Source organism: Pan troglodytes, chromosome 8, assembly GCF_028858775.2.
Source record: "Pan troglodytes isolate AG18354 chromosome 8, NHGRI_mPanTro3-v2.0_pri, whole genome shotgun sequence".
Taxonomy (NCBI): domain Eukaryota; kingdom Metazoa; phylum Chordata; class Mammalia; order Primates; family Hominidae; genus Pan; species Pan troglodytes.
The window spans coordinates 98,383,178-98,402,142 of NC_072406.2; the positions used below are offsets into that span (position 1 = coordinate 98,383,178).

The 18,965-nt window shown below is 49.0% G+C and overlaps 1 protein-coding gene across 3 annotated transcripts in view; it reads right to left on the bottom strand.

Annotated features, from left to right (window-relative positions):
- Positions 1-18,965, bottom strand: part of GRID1 (glutamate ionotropic receptor delta type subunit 1) — a 779,753-nt gene that overhangs the window by 603,122 nt on the left and 157,666 nt on the right. For all 3 annotated transcript variants that reach the window (XM_063781959.1, XM_016918777.4, XM_016918780.4), the window contains exon 3: positions 13,480-13,764. In XM_063781959.1, coding sequence (XP_063638029.1) covers positions 13,480-13,753 — 274 coding nt within the window. In that variant the 5' untranslated portion in view covers positions 13,754-13,764. The remainder of the gene's footprint in view (positions 1-13,479; positions 13,765-18,965) is intronic.

Below are 18,965 nucleotides of genomic sequence, written 5' to 3' on the forward strand. Positions count from 1 at the left end.
CTCCCAGAGCCTGAGTCCCAGGCCTAAGGCTCCACTGTGTGTGGGTCCCTCTGCAAATGGCATGTGTGAGAGGCCAGAGCGTGTGTCTCAGGAGAGCCCGGGAGGATGGGAAGCAAGGAAGACAGAAGAGAAGGTGAGGGAATGAAAAAATGCCTCCCAGTTCCCTTAGCCCCATCCAGCCTCAGCATCGCCTAACTTGGGGCCTCAGGAGCTCACCCTACCTGCATCCTCCACTCTCTCCTCATTCCCAGGACATGGTATCCAGAACGCACTCACCTGTAGCTCAGGGTGGTTGGGGTGCAGTCAGGAGAGTGAGGGCTTGAGATCTGAATCGCCACCTGCAGCTGGGGTCCCCCCAGCCTGCTCCTTATTTGACCTGGTGGCAGATGCCTACCTTGTTGAGTTACTATAAAGACCAATACAGGAACTGTGGTTGTGTGCCTGGCACAGAGTAACTACACAGTCAATGTTTGATTCCCTTCCTTTAGGAGAAGCAACGCAAGGCACGTTATTCTCTTTATGATCCATTAGCAAAGCTCAACCACGTGGCCTTTGGTGGGCCTCTAGGCCTGAGGAAACCATGCCAGGGTCTCTAGGGAGAACCTCTATCTCATGACGGCCAATCATCCAGGGGCTTGTGGGCACACCAGAGCTATGAACCTTCCTGCCATAGTACCCAGGGTGGGTCCCTGGGGGACAGAGGCAGCCCCTTCCAGCTCAGATCAACTCTGACAGTTGGAAAGTTCCTTGACATACTGCACCCTATTCTCTGCACCATTTCCTCATTAGTCCCAGTCCTGGGACCCCTCAGCTCACATCAGCCCATCCCCCAGCTCCAGGCCTGTCAGAGACCTCAGAATCCCTCCTTTCTGAATTCCTGCCAGCCTGTCTCCATTCCACCAGAGAGGGATGTCCCTCAGTGCAGGACACACCAAAGGGACCACCCAGCCCTCACCACCTCCCTCCCTCCCTTCCACTGCTCACTCCCACCGCTCACTCCCACCAAGCTGCAGATAATTCAATCCTCAAATCGCTTCTCACAAGAGCTGCTGCCGACCTAAGTGGGCCCTTGCTGCATTTTATCTGGTTCTCTGATTTTGGATTTTGTCCCTGACTTTCTGCCCAATCACACTTCTCAGCAAGATGGCACCCAAGAATGGAAACAACAGGGGCCAGAACAAGGTCTGTTCTCCTCCAGAACACTTCTCCTTTCTCTGCCTTATTTTGGTAACTGGCATCTCATCACTGTATTCTAGCTTCCTAATTTGAAAACAGAATCTCCTGCAGCCCAGCCGCTCTGCTTTCTAGCAATCCAACCCCTAGAAGTACTTAGAGATACATGCATGAGGATGTATCCACGGCTGCGCACTACAGCCCTGTGTGACGGCCAAGAACTAGAAGCCACCTGAATCAAGACATGGAGGAATAAAGCCCACTCTGCAGAATGTTGTGCAACAGGCAAAAAGAATGGGGTAGAACCAAGTGGGCAATATGGAGCAAAAGCTGCAAAGCCCATCAAGTAAAAGCATGTCACCAAACAATGCCCAGGGCATGGTTCCCCTTCTGCGTCTGCAAAGCACTGTATCTGTGTGCACATGTGGCATGTCCAGGCAAGGCCTTTACTCACCTCAAGAGAGGAAGGCAGATAGGTGGGAGAGGGGAACACGTGCCTAATGGGTGCTTGCTTTGTGTTTTAAATGTGTATGTTGTTTTAATTTTTTTCAACAAGAGTATATTCATTTTGTGTATGACTTATGTATATGATACAAATAATTTCAAAGCAAAAATCCCAAAGCAGGGTGGTCTCCCCTTCCACATCTTCCCACTCCCCTTAGAACACAAGGCAGCCCCTCTGCCCTGCTGGAACCCCTCACGTTGGGCTGGTCTCTGCTCAGCCCTCCTCACCCCAACAGGACTGCACTCGGCCACCAATGCTTATGAAGGCCTCCCTCGGCTCTGCTACGGCTCTATGGTGAGCACTGCACAGCCCCCCTCACACCCCTTGTCCCACTTACAGCAGTTCCTGTCAGGGCAGGGACCATGCCTGCCTTGCTCTCCTCCTGAGCCCCACCCAGCACCTGGGAATGCAAAGGCCTTTGGTGGACATTTGTCCAACAGAACTAAACTGAATGGACACATGAAACCTCACTCCGTGGGCAGCAAGGAGTGCCAGAATGCACAACCCTTGCTATGACCCGCTTCAAGTCTGGCCCAGAGGAAGCTTAGGCAGAGGCAAGTCCTATCCCTACCCTTCCAGGAATGGTAAGTTCCAGCTTGGGATCAGCTGAGCCATGAGAGGGCCACACTGCACAGTCAGCGACTGTGCTTGACTGAGAAACAGCCAAGCAAAACCCACTTCTACATTTGCTGTAAAGGTTGAGCTGGAATTGCCATCCATTCTGTCCTTCATGGTCTCCTGTAGAGATCAGGTCCCTCAGGGAGGATTCTTTGCAGTGCTGAGGGGGGCCTGGTCCCTCTGCTTCCTCCCACCCTGTAACCTGTGGCTGCCAGAACAGCATGACCACAGCCGTCCTTGGCACCTCTTGATTTTCTAATGCAGTTGCTTTCTTAACCTCAGTGTCTCTCTAAGAAGACATTAGAAGCCTCTGCAAATTCTCTCTGGATGTGTGAAGGAAATAAACAAATAAGCAAACAGGCAGACAATGCAACCTGAAACAATCAAACCAAAAATCAGAGGCAGCATGCCAGGTTCATGTGCAGCCTCCTACCCTGGCTGGGGGTTGGCAGCAAACAAGCCCCCGCGGCGACCACGCCATCAGGTGGGTAAGAGGATAACTTCCAGCAAGGAACTGGGTACGTGAAGGGCTGAGAGGAGACATAATGTTACCCACATGGCTGTGTCTGGGCGTGACCCCCACCTTTTGGTTCTAAGTGGCCTTGTCACCACTCCCAGAGCCTTCCACAGAAAATACAGGGCAGGCAGCTGCCACCTGGATCAAAACCACCAGGCTTCCTGCAGTCCAGAACTAGTCACACAAGATACAGGCAATTTCATCCTTTTAACATTCCAGAGCAATGCAACCAGAGAGGACGGGCTTCCATTCTTGAGCATCCTTACTACACAGGAGAAAGTTCACACAGAGGACAAGCCTCGACGTCACAGCACATGCCTCACATCAGAAGAGGAAAACCCTATGACAGACACGACAACCTGGCCTCTGAGACCACTAGCGCAGCTTCCCTTCCATGGACCCCTTCACCCTTTCCCATAAGCTGCTGACCCTCCATCCCTCCTCCCTCTCAAATATGCCATGCCACTCACACTCTGGCATTTTAGTCACAGGTTTCCTCCACCTGCAGAAGCCCTCTTGCTCCCAGCTGTAATTCAAAACCCACTGCCTCCCGGGACAGAGTTAGGGCTCTAGGCTTCAGGGCTCCTAGCACAGTTTGTTCAGCGCTTGGCTCAATCACAGGCCTTGTACCCAGCGTTGTCCTGGGTACTGCGGAGGAGTAAGAAAAACGAGAAATGGTCTGGGACCTCAGGGAGTGCAATCACTCTCAAATCCATCACTTCATTTCATTTCATTTCAGCCTCACAGTAACCCTCCACGGTAGGCGTTTTTATTATCCCCACTACTAAAGTGGGAAAGCAAAGGATCAGAAAGAGTTGTCAGTGTGCCCAGAAGCATGTTAGAAAAAGATAAAGCCAGGAAGAGAACTAAGTCTTCCAACACAAGCCAGGCTCACCCACCAGACCTCAGCAGCACCATTGCCATCTCACTGTGATTCATATGTGTTTTGTAGTCATTCTTGACTTGAAGCTATGGTAAGAACTTTCTCAGGGGCTGGCCACATCTAAACTACATTCCAGTCCCGACCCCTGGCATACACAGGCAGTCTACACACTTGACCAGGAGGAAGGTATAGACAGAAACACAGCAGGCTGAACAAGCCAGTGCTCTACTGAAAGTGGAGGAGGGAAGGGCTTTGCCTTTGCACATACTTGGACTCCATAGGAAGCGTATATTACTGCTGTAATTGGTAAACTCAAGGAAAGAAACAAATGCTTCTGGGCCAATAAATGGGCAATGAAACACCCCCAAAATATCAATTCACTCATTCACTCATCAAATATTTAATGAGCACCTACTAAGCTTTAGGTGCTGTTCTAAACGCTATGGGTCCAGTATCACTCAACCAAGCAAACAAAACTGCCTGTCTGCATGGAACTAGTTGGGGAAAGACAGACATCAAAAGCTGAGTAAATGGGAATAAATTCAATGGAAAAAGGGAGAAAGAGGTGCCAAGAGAAACTAGAGTTCCATTTTTAAATAAATTGGAAAGGGAAGGCCCCACGGGACAGATGGAATTGAAGCAAAGCCCCGAAGGTGCAGCTTGCAGACGTCTGAACGTGCAGGAAGAGTGTCCCAGGCAGAGGAAACAGCCAGCCCAAAGCCTCTGCAGCAGGTTGTGCTGGGCACACTCACGGAGCAGCAAGGAGCTGGAGCTGGAAGGGAGCAGACAGGGAGCAGGAGGAGGGGAGGTCCCATCTGGACTAGTGGTCCTTCCAGAAGTCTGCAGCCACATCTCGCTGGTACCCTTCCTGGAATTCTAGTATTTAACAACACAACATCTCCCTTGTTCCCTCTCATGTGTGGGGCAAAGGAGGTCTGGGGAGTGTGGGTCTGGCAGGAGGGGGATATCAACAGGAGCCCGCATCGGTCCTGCAAGGGCACAATGGTGTGTGGTGAGAAGAGGAAACAGGGGACGATCTGGATAAGTTCTTGCTCCCTCAACTCCAGCAGGACCCAGCAGCACACCGGGGCATGTGTGGGACTCGGCGTAGCCTCACTTTCCAGTCCTTTATGCACGCCTGCATCAGGCGTCTCCTCATGTCTCCAGACGCACTCTGGAATCTGATGGAGGGGTGAGGGAACTTCAGAGTTAATAAACTTTAATCTTCTAGGGCACACTACAATTAACACACCCCAAAGTACAGTTACTTTGTAATTAGATCGAAGAACAAAACCCAAAACACTCATCCAGGTAAAGTTATTGTCAAACTTCTTCCACAGGTTTCCTAGCAATTAAACCCACTTACTCATTTTGTCTGGAAAAAGTATGTATTACTTCAATTTAAACTAATGCCATAATGATCCAATGTGTATTATTAATGAGATCAGGCATGGCAGTTCAGTCATCTGGCCTGCTTTGCCAGGGGCCGCAAAGGAGACGTCAGCAAGGGGCATTGATTAAAGTAACATTTGCCCCGATAATTCCGTTTCTTCCACGGAATTTTACTTCAGGAAGACTCTGGGGGTGAGATCCCGACAGATATTTTCTATGAAAACCAGTTAAGCTGTCCAGCTTAGAAGGCATGATGGCTCTTCGGAGCCACCTGTGACTGTGCAAGGAGACCTTAGGGAAGCCTTGGCAGCTCAGCTCCTCCATAGGGCAAGGTGTGTAACCTGCAGGTGAAAGAGCTGACCCCCAAGCTCTCTCTGTTTCCCCAAGCACCAAGAACACAACCAAAATACAGCTGTGTTCTGGGCTGCTGAACAAGCCAGGACTGGGATTCACCAGGTCTGCCTTGGGAAGCCAAGGAAGAATGGACAGCAATGGGACCACCGCTGGGCACAGCTCCAGAGTAGTAAGTGTTAATGAGCAGTTACCACGCGCCAGGTACTGAGCTAAGCCCCTGACATCTATTGACTCATTTAATCCACATGTTAACCCCATCAGGCAGAAAGTAGTATCGTATCGCAATTTTACAAATGAAAAAACTGTTGCACAGAGAGGTTGAGTAACTTGCCCAATGTCACACAGATATGGCAGCGGAGCTGGGATTCAACAAGAAGACTGCTCTGGAGCCCATGCCCCTAACTATTAAACGCAAAGGTTATCCTGAGCCTGACTGGAGGAGCAAACAGCCAAATCTCTTGCACCAAGATTCTACCAAGGTTACCTAGTGCCCACACGCACTGCCATGAGGGAAGAATGTTGGTTCCTACCACTCTTGGTCCCCATGCATGGTTTGTTGTGATCATATAGACCACTTACCATGTGCCAGGCACTCTACTAGTGTTTTGCCCTTACAGCTCAGAAATTACCCTATAGATGAGGAGGCTGAAGCTCAGAGAAGTCACCTTGCACAGGAAGCAGGAGGCAGAGAGGAATGGCGATCCATGCTTACTTTTTTATTTACTCATTTATTTTTTGCACTTGATGCAAAACTCAAAAAGTACAAGAAGTTATGCAGTGAAAAATTCATCTCCCATCCCAGTCCAACCCACTGTGTTTCCTTTCCTTAAACAGCATTTCCTTGGAGTGACCATGTGTGTCCACTCAGATACACACACATAGAAGCTCACTTGTACACAAAGCAACACCCACGTCACCATTCTCACTTCTCTATTGTCAGCTAACAGCACCATGTTTTGGAACTACTTCCACTCAGTACATAAGGAACTAGAGTTTTCCATTAAATGTAAATATCATAATATATTTAACCAATTTGCTGAAGATGGACCTTTAGGTTGTTGCTAATTTCTGATGTCATCAAAAATGCCACAACAAATCTTTGTACATCAAGCAAAGACTCTACCACGGTGTTTGCTCCCCACAGCTTTGCCAAGAGGCTATGAACAGAGCTGTGGACCCTTTGGGAACCAGAGCTGGCCAGCCCCCAACTCACCAGCCATATGGCCTAGAGCAAATCCCTTTACTTCTCTGAGTACAGAACCCACCATGTGGGGTTGCCATTGGGATGATGTGAGCAAGGGCAGCTCCACGCTCTTTCAGGGCACCCAGCATGAAGCAAGGGCTAGAGGGACTGGAGCTGTTACCCCCTGGCATGACGCCTGGATCATCTGGGAAATTCGGGTCCTACCTCTAGCTTAGACTCTGGGACTGTGGTTTGTCCTAACTCGGATCATCATTCCTGAGAATGTGTCAGTTTCTGCCCTTTTGTTTGCAGACAATGACTTCAGACAGGACGCAATGAAAGGACCAGAGCCTTCTAGAGATGAAGGCTTTGCCTTTGTCTGTCTTCAAATCTCTGGATGGGGTATAAAGAACAGGACCCAAGAGTGCCACCCGAGGTAGCAAGATATGGCTCCCAGAGATTTCTGGGGATCCTGAGCATCTAAGGCCTCCTCCGACTGTCTCTCCAGTCTTATCCCTAGCCAATTCCCATATTCCAGCCATATGATCTTTCCTCCTCTCCATTGCCCCCAGACCTTTCCTCTGGAAAGAGGGAAGCAAGTTCTTCCCTCTGCTTAGAACACTCTTCCTACAGCCCTCAGTGCCCTTTGCTTGCCTAACAAAAAATAAAAACTACTCCTATTTAAGCACCTGTTTAAATGTCACCTCCAGCCCCCAGTGCCCTTTGCTTGCCTAATAAAAAATAAAAACTACTCCTATTTAAGCACCTGCTTAAATGCCACCTCCTCCAGGAAGCTCTTCCTAACCACCTTGCCATAGGCTGCACTGAATTTGCATGAGCTTTCTTCAGTTGCCACCAAGAAAAAGACTGGCCCAAAGGCATGGCAAAGTGGAGCAGTGTCAGGGTGGAAGGAATATCAGCCCACAGATGCTGAGAGAGGTAGGCTTGCTAGGCTCGCAGAGGGGCAGGGGAGGGCAGGCACAGCCTGGCCAGGCCCTAGCTGTGGACACCTAGCCAGGTGGACAATATCTGCCCTCCACATAGAGAGGGAGGTTTCAGCAGGAAAATTTCTTTCTGACATTCGGGTAGGAAAGGACTTCTTAAACAAGACAAGCAAAAGAGCTAGCCATAAAAAAAGATGACTACATTTGACAACACTACAATAAAGAATTTCTGTTCACTAAGACAAACAATTAACTTAAGAAGATATTGCCACACTTAAAAAGAAAAGGCTCGATTTTAAAAACAGGCAAAAAAATCAACTACAAACAGGTGTTTCACAAAAAAGAAAATAAAAATAGCCCATAAAGATGTGAAAAGATACCCAACCTCATCTATCATCAAGAAAATGTACATTAAAATCAAAATAAAATTACATTTTGCACTAGAAACCTAAAAGTAACAAGACAAGTGTTGGTGAGGTTAGGGGACTTGGGGAAATCTCGTATATTGCACATGGTAGTGTGAATAGGTAGGAATGCTTTGGAAAACAGTTTGGTCTAACCTAATAAAGTGAAATGTGCACTGACCCAAGAGTCCAGCAATTCTGCTCCTCAGAATAGACCCTGAAAAGCTCTTGCACACAAACACCAAAAGACAAATATGAGAATGTTCCTATCAGTATTTTTGGTAATAACAAAATCCTGGAAACAACACAAATGCCCACAGACAATAAAGTAGATAAATAAATCAGGGCATACGGTGCAGCAATAAAAATGATTAATACATCCACCTGCATCAAACGGATCAATCTCAAAAACCTAATGCTGAGTGAAAATTAAAAAACAATCCCAGAAGCATGCAGAAGTGTTATTCCACATATATGAGTCGCAAACCAACCATGGGCCCCATACTTGTATGATAAAACTATCAAGGAATGGAGCTGCAAGCCACTATCCTGAGCCAACTAACACAGGAACAGAAAACCAAATATGGCATGTTCTCACTTATAAGTGGGAACTAAATGATGAGAACCCATGGACACACAGAGGGCAACAACACACACTGGGGCCTATGGGAGGGTGGAGAGTGGAGGGTAGGAGGAGAGAGAGGATCAAGAAAAACAACGAATGGGTACTAGGCTTACTGTCTTGGTGATGAAATAATGTATACAACAAACTCCCATGACATGAGTTTACCTATGTAACAAACTTGCACTTGTACCACTAAGCCTAAAATAAAAGTTAAAAAAAAAAAAAAAGACACTGGCTTGGGATCCTCTAAAACAGTGAAATACATGTACAGTGTTTTAAATATATGAGGCATAAATTTAAAATTTCCATGCTTAGATACAACTTGGCAAAACTTCAGACACATAAAAAGAAAAAAAAACTATCAAGGAAAGCGAGGGACTTGTTAGCACACAATCGGGAGAGTGTTTAAGTCCCTCTGTAGGGGAGACATGGTCAGGTGAAGCACACAAGGGCTCCTTGATATTTTTCAAACTGATTGTGGGTTCATCAGTCTTCAGGTTATTAATCTTTTAATTAAACATATACATTGTAACCACGTGTAGCTTTCAATTAAAAAATAATTTTTAAACTAGCACAAATAGACAGTGGCCACTCAAACAGAGCCCTGATGTTTTGTTTCTGTGGAATCCCAGCTCCCAACCCATCCCAGGTCCGCGAGCTAGCCCAGAGACCAAGAAAGGACTGCCGTGCCCTGGAGATGCCCCTGGGCCCCTGGGGCCTAACTTCCAATGCCAGCCCATGCAACATTAGCCAAGTTACTCCACCCATCTGTGTCTTCACTGAAAATGAGTGCCTAGCAAAATACCTGGCATGCGGTAGGGATTCCGTGAATATTTTTTGAATGAAGGAGTCAATGATATCTAAGAGCTCATCATAATTACAGCCTTGATCCAAATTTATTCACTAGAGGGAAATTGTGGATACAGCTACTAGCACCCCCTCCCACCTCGGCCCCTGCCAATGCATACACACATGAATATCCCAGCATTTGAAGTGGCAACTCAGAAAGTTCTCCGTTCTTTTCGATCCAAACTTTTGGTATTTTAATGTTGCAAATTTTCTCTCTCAAATGTCGTCTTCTCTTTTATTTTTCCTTTCACTGTCATAACAAGCATACAAGTATTTTCAGTGGAATTTTACCAAATAGCACATCTTGTAAACCATATACATACCAACTCCTCTCTCACCCTTCTGCCAAATTCTGTCTTGGAGCCCATGGCTTTTCCTCCTCTGATCTCTAACTCCTGGCTCAAATGTCCAGTCCTCAGGCTCTACCTGGGGCAGGACATTCCAGGGTTTAAAGGGAGGCTGATGGGCAAATGAGGAAGAATCAGGCCTTGCCCCACAAAGGAGGGAGCCTATGTATGATGCTCACTAAAGTGACTGCATCAGCCTAGAGCATGCCATGTCCTTCCAAACTACCTCCCTCTTTCTTGGCATCAACTCTGACTGGCTAGGGACAGGAGCAGGAAGCTAGAGCCTAGTAAGTCCAAATTACAGAAATAGGATGATGCCTTGGCTAAATGCATGGGTACTAAAGTCAGGAAGAACCTTTCTGAGCCTCATTTTCCTCATCTGTAAAATGTAGCAATAATCTGACCTCAGAGGGATGTTGGGTGGCTAGAATGAAGTAAAATACATAAAGGTACTTGCAGATCAGCATTGAAAAAAAGTTGCTATATTCCCAAACCACTTCTGTTTGACTTTGGAAAGAACAGAATAGTCTTTACACTTAATTTGCTTTTGAATTGTGCTCATCTGCAGCTAGTGCTACAGTGAGTCAGGGGGAGGAGGGGCCCTGAGGTGTTCCAGAGGCACCGTTTGTCTTGGCTGTATTAGCAATGTGTATCCACCTAGGAGTGACACTGGGACAGGCCACAGCCAGCCATGCCGAGGGAGCAGCCACACTCGCACTCCGAGGGCTGGATGTGCTGCATCAAACAGCAGATAGGCTGAGCTGCCTTGGCTCACTTGACACAAGCACCTTGGAAATGGGCAGCAGCTGGGCTGGGCATGAGGGGAAAGCCAGGACGAGCACTGGGCACCGGGTTAAAATTTTACAGAAAATGTGTAGAGGCAGAAACCAAGCCTCAATGCTTGTCATATCAGGAGGCCGATGACCAGGGCAGGCAAAGGCAGGAGGTCCTGCACAGAATCCAATAAAAGAGTTCTCTGGCCTCCAGCAAGCGGAGAGCCAGAAGGGCTAGCACCCTGGACAGCGCCATGAGCACACCACTCTGACGCTGTCTTCTGACTGAGAACCCCAGCTCTGGGGTTCTCCGCTCACCTCCACCCTCCAGGTCTGAACCAGCAAACATGACAGGTCTCTGCCAATCCCTCTCTTGCACCATGGAAGCCTCACAGACCGATCATGGTGTTTTCTGCTGCTGAGCCCACACACGGCCTCAGAATCCTTCCCAGCACAGCTCCCAAGCAGCCTCAACCAACCAGCTGCAGTGGTCCTCCAGATGAAAGCTACTGGTCACTTGGTGACTTTATGGAATTACTGATAAGGAGCAGTCTGGTTGGAAACTAACTTCAACCCCACCAAAGGTAGCAAACGTGTCCATGTCAGAAAAGAGGAACACAGCTTTTGATCACATTGGAGATTCTGGGTGGAGGAAAGAAGAGGGGCGGGGGAGTGTGTCTGTAGAATACAACCTGTTTCCTAGCCTACACCCCTTCCCTGCTACCTCATAGTCAGAGGTCAGACCATCCAGTACCCTTGTCCTTCTCCCCATTCCTCCTTTGTTTTGTGTGAAAATGGCTTGAAAACTCCATGTCCCCATCCATGAATGTGTCAAGGGGCTACTCTATGCCAGGCACCATGCAGGCTGCAGGGCCATGGTGGTGGGAAGCACACAGCCACTCTCCTGGACTTCACTGCATCACCAGGCAGTCCAGCACTCATGGAGGACTAGCCCTCATGAGAGTCAGGACAAGCCAAGGGCAGGCTGAGGGCAGGACGAGCATGTCTGCGAGAGCGTGTAACCAAGCTGCCAGCTCTGTAGGACAGGTGGGGCTCAGGGACACCTTTCTTTGAGGACCTGCATCTTGAGAAGAGTGAGGGTAAGGAGGGTAATAAGAAAACAGGACTTGGGCAAGTGCCACCAGGCCTTGTTCAGTCTGCAGGAGTCACAGGAGCCCAGGCGGGTGGGCAGGCTAGAGAGCTGATCACCTGCCCTCCCAGCGGCTGAGGCTCCCATCAAGGTCGCCTCCCAGGCTCTAGGGGAAAACTGTGTCTGCAGGCCAGATTGGAAACAGAGCAATGGTGCCCAGAGAAAGTGGGGTGGGAAGGGCCTGGGCACACTGGACCACAGCACCCCCATCCCTGGCAGTGTCCATGCCTCTCCACAGGGTTCAGCCTCAGAGCAGGCTGGACTTTGGGGTTAAGCCACCAGCCCCAAGGGTTCTCGGGGAAGGCCTGGCCCCTAAGAGATCCCTGCAGGCAGCTCGGGGCTGTTACAAAGTCTCCAACTCCTCGCCAAGGGCCAGGGACTGAGCAGGAGTGGGAGGGTGGGAGGGAGAGGCCAGGTCCTGGACTGAGTCCAGTTCAGGTCCTGCCCTTGTCCCCATCCACCTCATCTTTATTTCAGCACAGTGACTGTTTGCTCTTTCAATTCTTCCTGGAAGACTCCAAACAGCATATTTGCTCAAGAGCTGAGGACAACATTCCAGTCTTAGAGAAGAAGAGTATTTAGGCAAATGCAAACATATGCTGATTTCTTTTCTTAGTTACATTCTTGGCAAAGAAATTATATCACCCAGAGACAAAATGGGACTTTCGAAGCTCCACCCATTCCATCCTGGCACCAGCCGTGGGGCTGCCAACCCTCATCAGTCTCCCACACCCTCTAACATGTTATGGAGGTGGCTGTGGCTATAAAGAGGTAGCACAGGGATCCTTGTGAAGGAACTGCTCTGTATCCTGACTGGTGGTCATAGGAATCTAACCATGTGATTTTTAAAATGCATAGCAGTAAATCCACACCTGCAAGAACACGTGCACTACTGAAATATGAACAAGGCCTACAGGCTGTATCAAATCCTGGTTGCAATATTGTACTACAGCTATGCAGGATGTTACTGTGGGGGAACCTGGGTGAAGGGCACGCTGGATCTCCCTAGGTTGCTCCTTATAATTGCATGTAAATCTAAATTATCGCATAATTTTCAAAAAAATTGTTTAAACACTAAACATGGAAACCATTCTATCTCAGGATTAAGACTAGTCTGTTTTTACAGAGCAGTCATAAGAAAACCTGAAGCCATTTCTCCAAAGCCCATTTTTGTGGTTTCCTAACAAGCAAATTATGATTTTTTTTCATATGAGAGGTCTTCAAAGAAGCCATGCCCAGCCCTACCCAGTGTTCCCAACCCCCCAACCCCAGCCTGGCTCCATGACACTCAGGGCATTCCGTCCCCTGACCTTTGCCCCAGCCTGGAACCCTGAAACTGAAGGCAGATTGCGATGGATGGAGGCAAGGAGCCAGGAAGGCCAGGCAATCGTCCAGTGTGAAGGGCACTCTTTGGAGAGGAGACCTCCAGGAGGAACCATGCTGGCCAGCCTCCACCTGTGCCAGCATACAGCCCTTTGGATCCCTGCCAGCAGTTTATTAATATTTTATTGAAACCTCTAAGATGATTCAAACTTCAGCCGTCATGATAAAGTGTTGTTGCTAGGCAACTTTATACCTATCTATGGAGCTGTTGTTGCAGCTCTTCCTGACTCATGAAGCTCGAGGTTTGACCCTATCACCTGGAGGCCCACTCAGCACAGACCACCCCCGACCGGTCCAGGGCCCCACCCACTCTCAGGTCTCCCAGCATCTGGCCATCCCTGTCCCCAAGCAGCCCCGGCTCGCCTGCCGGACAACTCACCATACTCGCTGTCGTAGAACATGACGAACTTCTGCCAGCGCAGCTCTGTCACCAGCCTGAGCATGACATCATTGAGGCGGACGGGTGGTCTCGAAGCCAGTGTGTAGGCCTCACCATCGGGGCTGGGGTTCAGGTGGCATGCGGTGCGTGGCGACCCTCCCGGGTTGCGCTGGACAAAGAGGTGTGGGATGTGCATGGCATCTGTGAGGGACTGCAGGGCATTGGCAGATGCACAGCCAGTGGACGTGACCAAGGCCAAAATCCCCTGGGTCATGAGGTCACAGGCTAGAAAGAGAGAAGAGAGAGAGGAAGGGGTCAGCATCAGGGCGATGCTGCACCAGCTTCAACCTGCAGGCCCCATGCCTGGCAGCTCATGCCCGGGACTCCCAAGAGAGGCTGCCTCCCTCCAGGACCAAGAACCATCCTGGGCAGGCCAGTGGCTCTCATAAGCACAGCCTCACTGACATCCTTGGTGAAAATGCCAGCTATACATTCTTGTACCCATTTAACATGAGAAAATAGGAGTCAAAACGGGCAAAACCATTTGCCCTAGGCTAGTCAGGGAAGGATGGTAGAGCACAGATCCATCCCAAATCTGCCTGATTCACCCCAACTGAGCTGTAAAATTAGCCATCCTGTTTCCCACCTAGGACTATAAGCCCTTTAAGAGCCCAAATGTCATTATGTTGATCTGTGCATCCTCATGCCTAGCCGCAGGCAGAGAATATACTGTGTGTTCTACAACTGTTGACTGAACTGAACTGATTGGGACTGAAGGGACTAAATGGCTTCTGAAAGTCAGAGAGGCACTTACCCAAGAGGACCCAAGATGTAGGAAAAAAATAGAAAAGAAACCCTAGGTCTTCTGGCCAAATCCAAGTGATCCATATCATAAAAATACTGGGCCAAACCCCAGATGAAGCAGTTGTTCCAGAAGGATTATTCAAAAGCCACTTGACAATAACAAAGAAAGACGCTCCCGCCACTCAGGCAGTTACCACGGGTGCGGAGGAGGAACGCAACGGACGCTCCAGCAGCCGCTTCTAGGGCTGACACGCTCAGGGGCTCATCTTTACAAGTTCTCCTGTAACTGCAAGAGGCGCCCCTTGTAGCCACGTGCGTACACTTTTTTGGGACATCAACCAATTAATAGAAAGATGCACCTCCCAACGCTGCAACCCACTGCACCAGTTTTGAAGCAAACATCTCTTACTAATGGTTTATGCGATGGCAAGGATGTGGAGAAGCAGATGCAGTTTCAAAACACAGGCTGTGAATGGCAGCAGGCCATCTGCTGCACACAGCAGACTTTGAACAACTTTTGACAATGCAGTTCTTTCGGTCAAGAGCCCTTGGGTTTATGTAATGCCTCAGATAAGGCTGGGAGAGGGAGAGAAGAAAAGGGGGAACTGACCCCAGGGAGCAAGGCAGTGGGAGGCAGAGGAACATGTGGGAAGGGGAGGGTCCCCCCACACTCTCCAGCAGCAAAGACCGGCTGCCCTCCATGCAAGGGCGCTCGCCTTGCACCTGCATGAGCACCAGCAGGAAGAGAACCCAAATCCTACGGTTCTCTCCTCTTCAAGGCCACCGGCAGGGGGTAGCTAAACAAGAGATGATGAGATCTTGTGAATCTCACAGTCCCCTAGATGCCCTGGCCCCCTCCTACCCCAGCTCCAGTCTGCTGAGTTCTCTCCTAAACAGAAATCCATTGCGTGCCCTGCTGTGCCCCCCAAGAGCCTAGGGATAAAGTAAAAGCCCACTCCTGAAAGGGTGGTCTTGCAAGCTCCCATGCCTGCAGCCTCATGCTCCTCACCACACCCTTTTCTGCTACATCCCAACCAACTGCCCACCCTGGACCCTCAAACTCACCTCTTCAATCCTGATGCTTACTCTTGCTTCAAAACTCAGACTCAGCATCCCCAGACTGGCTCATAACCCTTGTGGCATTATCCCCCTTCACTGCACTTCCCTGTCATGAGCCACATGTTGCCTGTGTTACTGGCTGGCTCTCCAACTTGACCCCAGGCTCCAGGAGGACAAGGGTCATGCCTGCTGTGTTCACCATCCTTTCCCAGACACAGGCTAAGCCCAGTTCACAATAGCAGTAAAGACTCGTGCAAGAACACCATGCAAGAATTTCCATGGCCCCAGTCAATAATTCCTCTCTGGGTACCTGTCCAAACCGTAGGAACAGCACTCAATCCAAAACCATTCAGAGGACACTATCCATACTCTTGGAATATTGCTAATGATCTAAAAGATGCAAATAGATGAGTGGTTATGAAAGTGCCCCATTTTCTGAAAGTATATATAGCCTTTAAACTAGTCAAGAAGATACTACAATAACATGGGAAAGTGCCTGTCATAAAAAAGGTAGGTGAAAGTGATAGAAAATTGTATGTATTTTATTTTATCAATTAAATAAAACATCAACATGCATGAAAGAAAAACCAGAAGGAAATATTGCAAAATGTTAAAAGTGACTGCAATTTAGAAGAAACCTGAAAGTGGTTTTCATTATTTTCTATATTAGCCAAAATTTTGTGACATAAACAGATAATTCCTTTTAAAAAGAAAAATAATCCTCTGATAATGGATAAGCAGGAAAACTACATAGGAGGAAGGACTATTGTGTGAGAATTGCCTCTGTGCCAAATTCTCTTGGTGTCCTTTGTACATGTGAATTCACAGTATTCTCAGGACATTTGTGTAGAGTAGGTATCATTGCATCCATTTTCCAGATAATGAGATGTGAGGCCACACAATGAACACTGCCACAGACATGGGGAAAATGCTTCTGAGAGGTGGTCACGTGAAAATACCAGGGCACAAAATTATATGCTAACTATGATTACAGCTAGGCAGAAAGCACGCCCATGAAAACAGCAAGAGAAAACACTAAAAGCTAAGGCACTATGACAATGCGTGGATATTTTTTCTTATGCATGCTCTCTTTAATGCCAATACAATACATTTATAATCTTAAACAGCAATTGTATAAAATAAACTGTATATCCCTGGGACGTAAATTGTCCAGGAACTCCAATGCTCAATTGTGGAATTGTCCCATCCCAGGACTCCCACGGAGAGTCCTCCTTGCAGCCATCAGTCACTTTTGGCTCTTGTTGCCCCACCTGCCTGGCTCCCTCCCAGGTCATCATCTGTCCCCACTCCATATATGTCAGGTTCTGAAGTGGCAGAACCTCTCTGAGCCTCAGTTTCCCCATCTGGGCATGCATGCCACTGGCTCCTGCCCTCCTTGTCTCATACATACACTTGGTATCCCTGCCCACCCCCCACAAGCCAGCCCCTGCCCTAAGCACTGTCAGGGGGAAGAGCAGGATGACCACAGATCCCATCTTTGAGGAGCTTAGGATCCACTGAGGAGACAGACTCTGCAACTCAACTGGAGGAAAGAGAAAGGAAGCTCCCTGGGACACAGAGGAGGGTAAATTCATTTGTGGTTGGCACCAGGGCCTCAAAGGAAGGAAGGGACTTAGAACCTTTCAGGGTCTCAGGAGAGCAGCACAAGGTGGGTGCAGAGTGACAACGACATATAGCCGGGCTGAACCCTCACCAGCTACCACCTCACCAGGGGTGGTGGGAAGAGCATTCAGATCTCAAGCATTCATTCACCCAAGTTCCAGTTTTGGCTCCTCCGGTCAGTAGCCACACAGCCATGGGCATGTCCCTTTCTCAGCCTCCATTTTCTATTAAATAGGAATAAGAATCTCTACCCAGCAGAGCTATGAGAGCACTGACTTAGGACGCTGATAGCAAGCGCCAATGCCTCACAGTGCACAAGATGCTGAACAGATGTCAGCCTCCTGCCCCTTCCTTGGACATCCCATCTCTCCATCAAAGTCATGCCCAGGATCTTAAGTATTAGTAGTCACAGGCAAGAGCCATCTCGCCCTCCCCGTGGAGGTGAGCACTGCCGGCCCACCCCTCGTGGAGCCACCTGCAGCGTTGTAAGCGCCAGGCCTCCACAAAAAGGGTGGGTAATTAAGGCTGGAAGCCTCTCCCAGGCGCTAATGGAGAGGCCTGATGTGAGTCAATTTCCAATCCACTGTGAATGGCCTGCTAATTGGGGCACTGTTGAAATGATGGTTATTTGGAGGCTTCTAACATAAAAATAATAAGATCAAAATACATCAGATCAAAGCCAAATCAGCTATTAGCTTAATCAAGGTTGTGTGTGATGGGATGTTACACAATGCATGCCCTGGTTGTTGTGACAGATGCTGAACCCCAGGACTGGGACTGGCCACCTGGCCGGAGTCCGGGGCCTGCCCTGGTCACAAGCTGGGACTGTGGGTGAGGGCTGGTCCTCTCTGGGTTACTGGTTGGCTTTCTCTTTATTTCTTTCTGTCTTTCTTTCTTTCTTCTTGGGGGGGTCAAATAAAGATGATGGCTCCCTCTTCACAGGGCTGCTCCATGTGTGCCATGAAAGGTCTTTATATGTGGACAGCCATTCATGCTGCCTGGCACATAGTAGCAACTCAGAAGCCATCGCTACCTAGGATGATGCTCAAAGATGTTTTTACAGCTCTCTAGAGGATAACGGCTTTTGTTATAATTCTTTGCCTCCATATTATATGGTCACAAAGCTGATGTCTCTCTTGATTACAACACAGGCTTGATGGACTGATAAGGGCCCCCTGAGAATGACCCATCCATCAGCTGGGAAAGTAAGTAAAGACAAACTGTAATGAGCGGCTTCCAGCCCCCTCACCTGCACCCTGTGTCCTGGGAAAGTGGAGGGTCCCCACAAAAGAAAGGGCTACTCAGAGCTCGGCATTGGGGGTGCGGGGGGTGCCCAGACAGCATTCCCGATACAACTGCACAATCCACAGTCACATTCCCACCTGCTTCCCTGGAGAAGATGTTCACATCCCACCCATCCAGGCTTTTCCAGACAGCGGACTCTCAGGGGTGGGACATGTCAGGTGAGGTACTGGCCACTTCACAGAACAAACTCTCAGTAACTCTCACCCCAGGTGAGCTTTCTGATTTCCCTGGTTAAAAAAAAAAAAATCAGAGCACAGAGAGTGCTAGTTGCTTGGCCAGGGCCACACAGCCAGAGAGCAAACAGCAAAGAGAACACCAGACCACCAGGCACCTCTACATCCAATGCTGCAAAGAGAAAGTGGCCAGCAGGGGACAGAACCCAGGATTCCAGGCTGACTCTACCCAACTGTCCCTGGATAGAAATCCCCAGGGCACCTCCCGGCTCAGTGCAGGCCCCAGGGAAGGAGTAGGCAGGCAGGAACAAGGCCTGTCTCCCCTGAAAGCAGAACCTTGACTCATCAAGTCACTGGGTGCCTGCAGGTGGGTGCTGGAGGTGAGAAAGGTGCCCTCAGACATTGAGGTCACTCTAGGCACCATCACTAATCCATGCCCACTATTCTCCATCCCCGTGGGGATTTCTGGAACATTCTCAGAACAAGGCTGTGGGAAGCAATACCCCAGAAGGCATGTGTTAG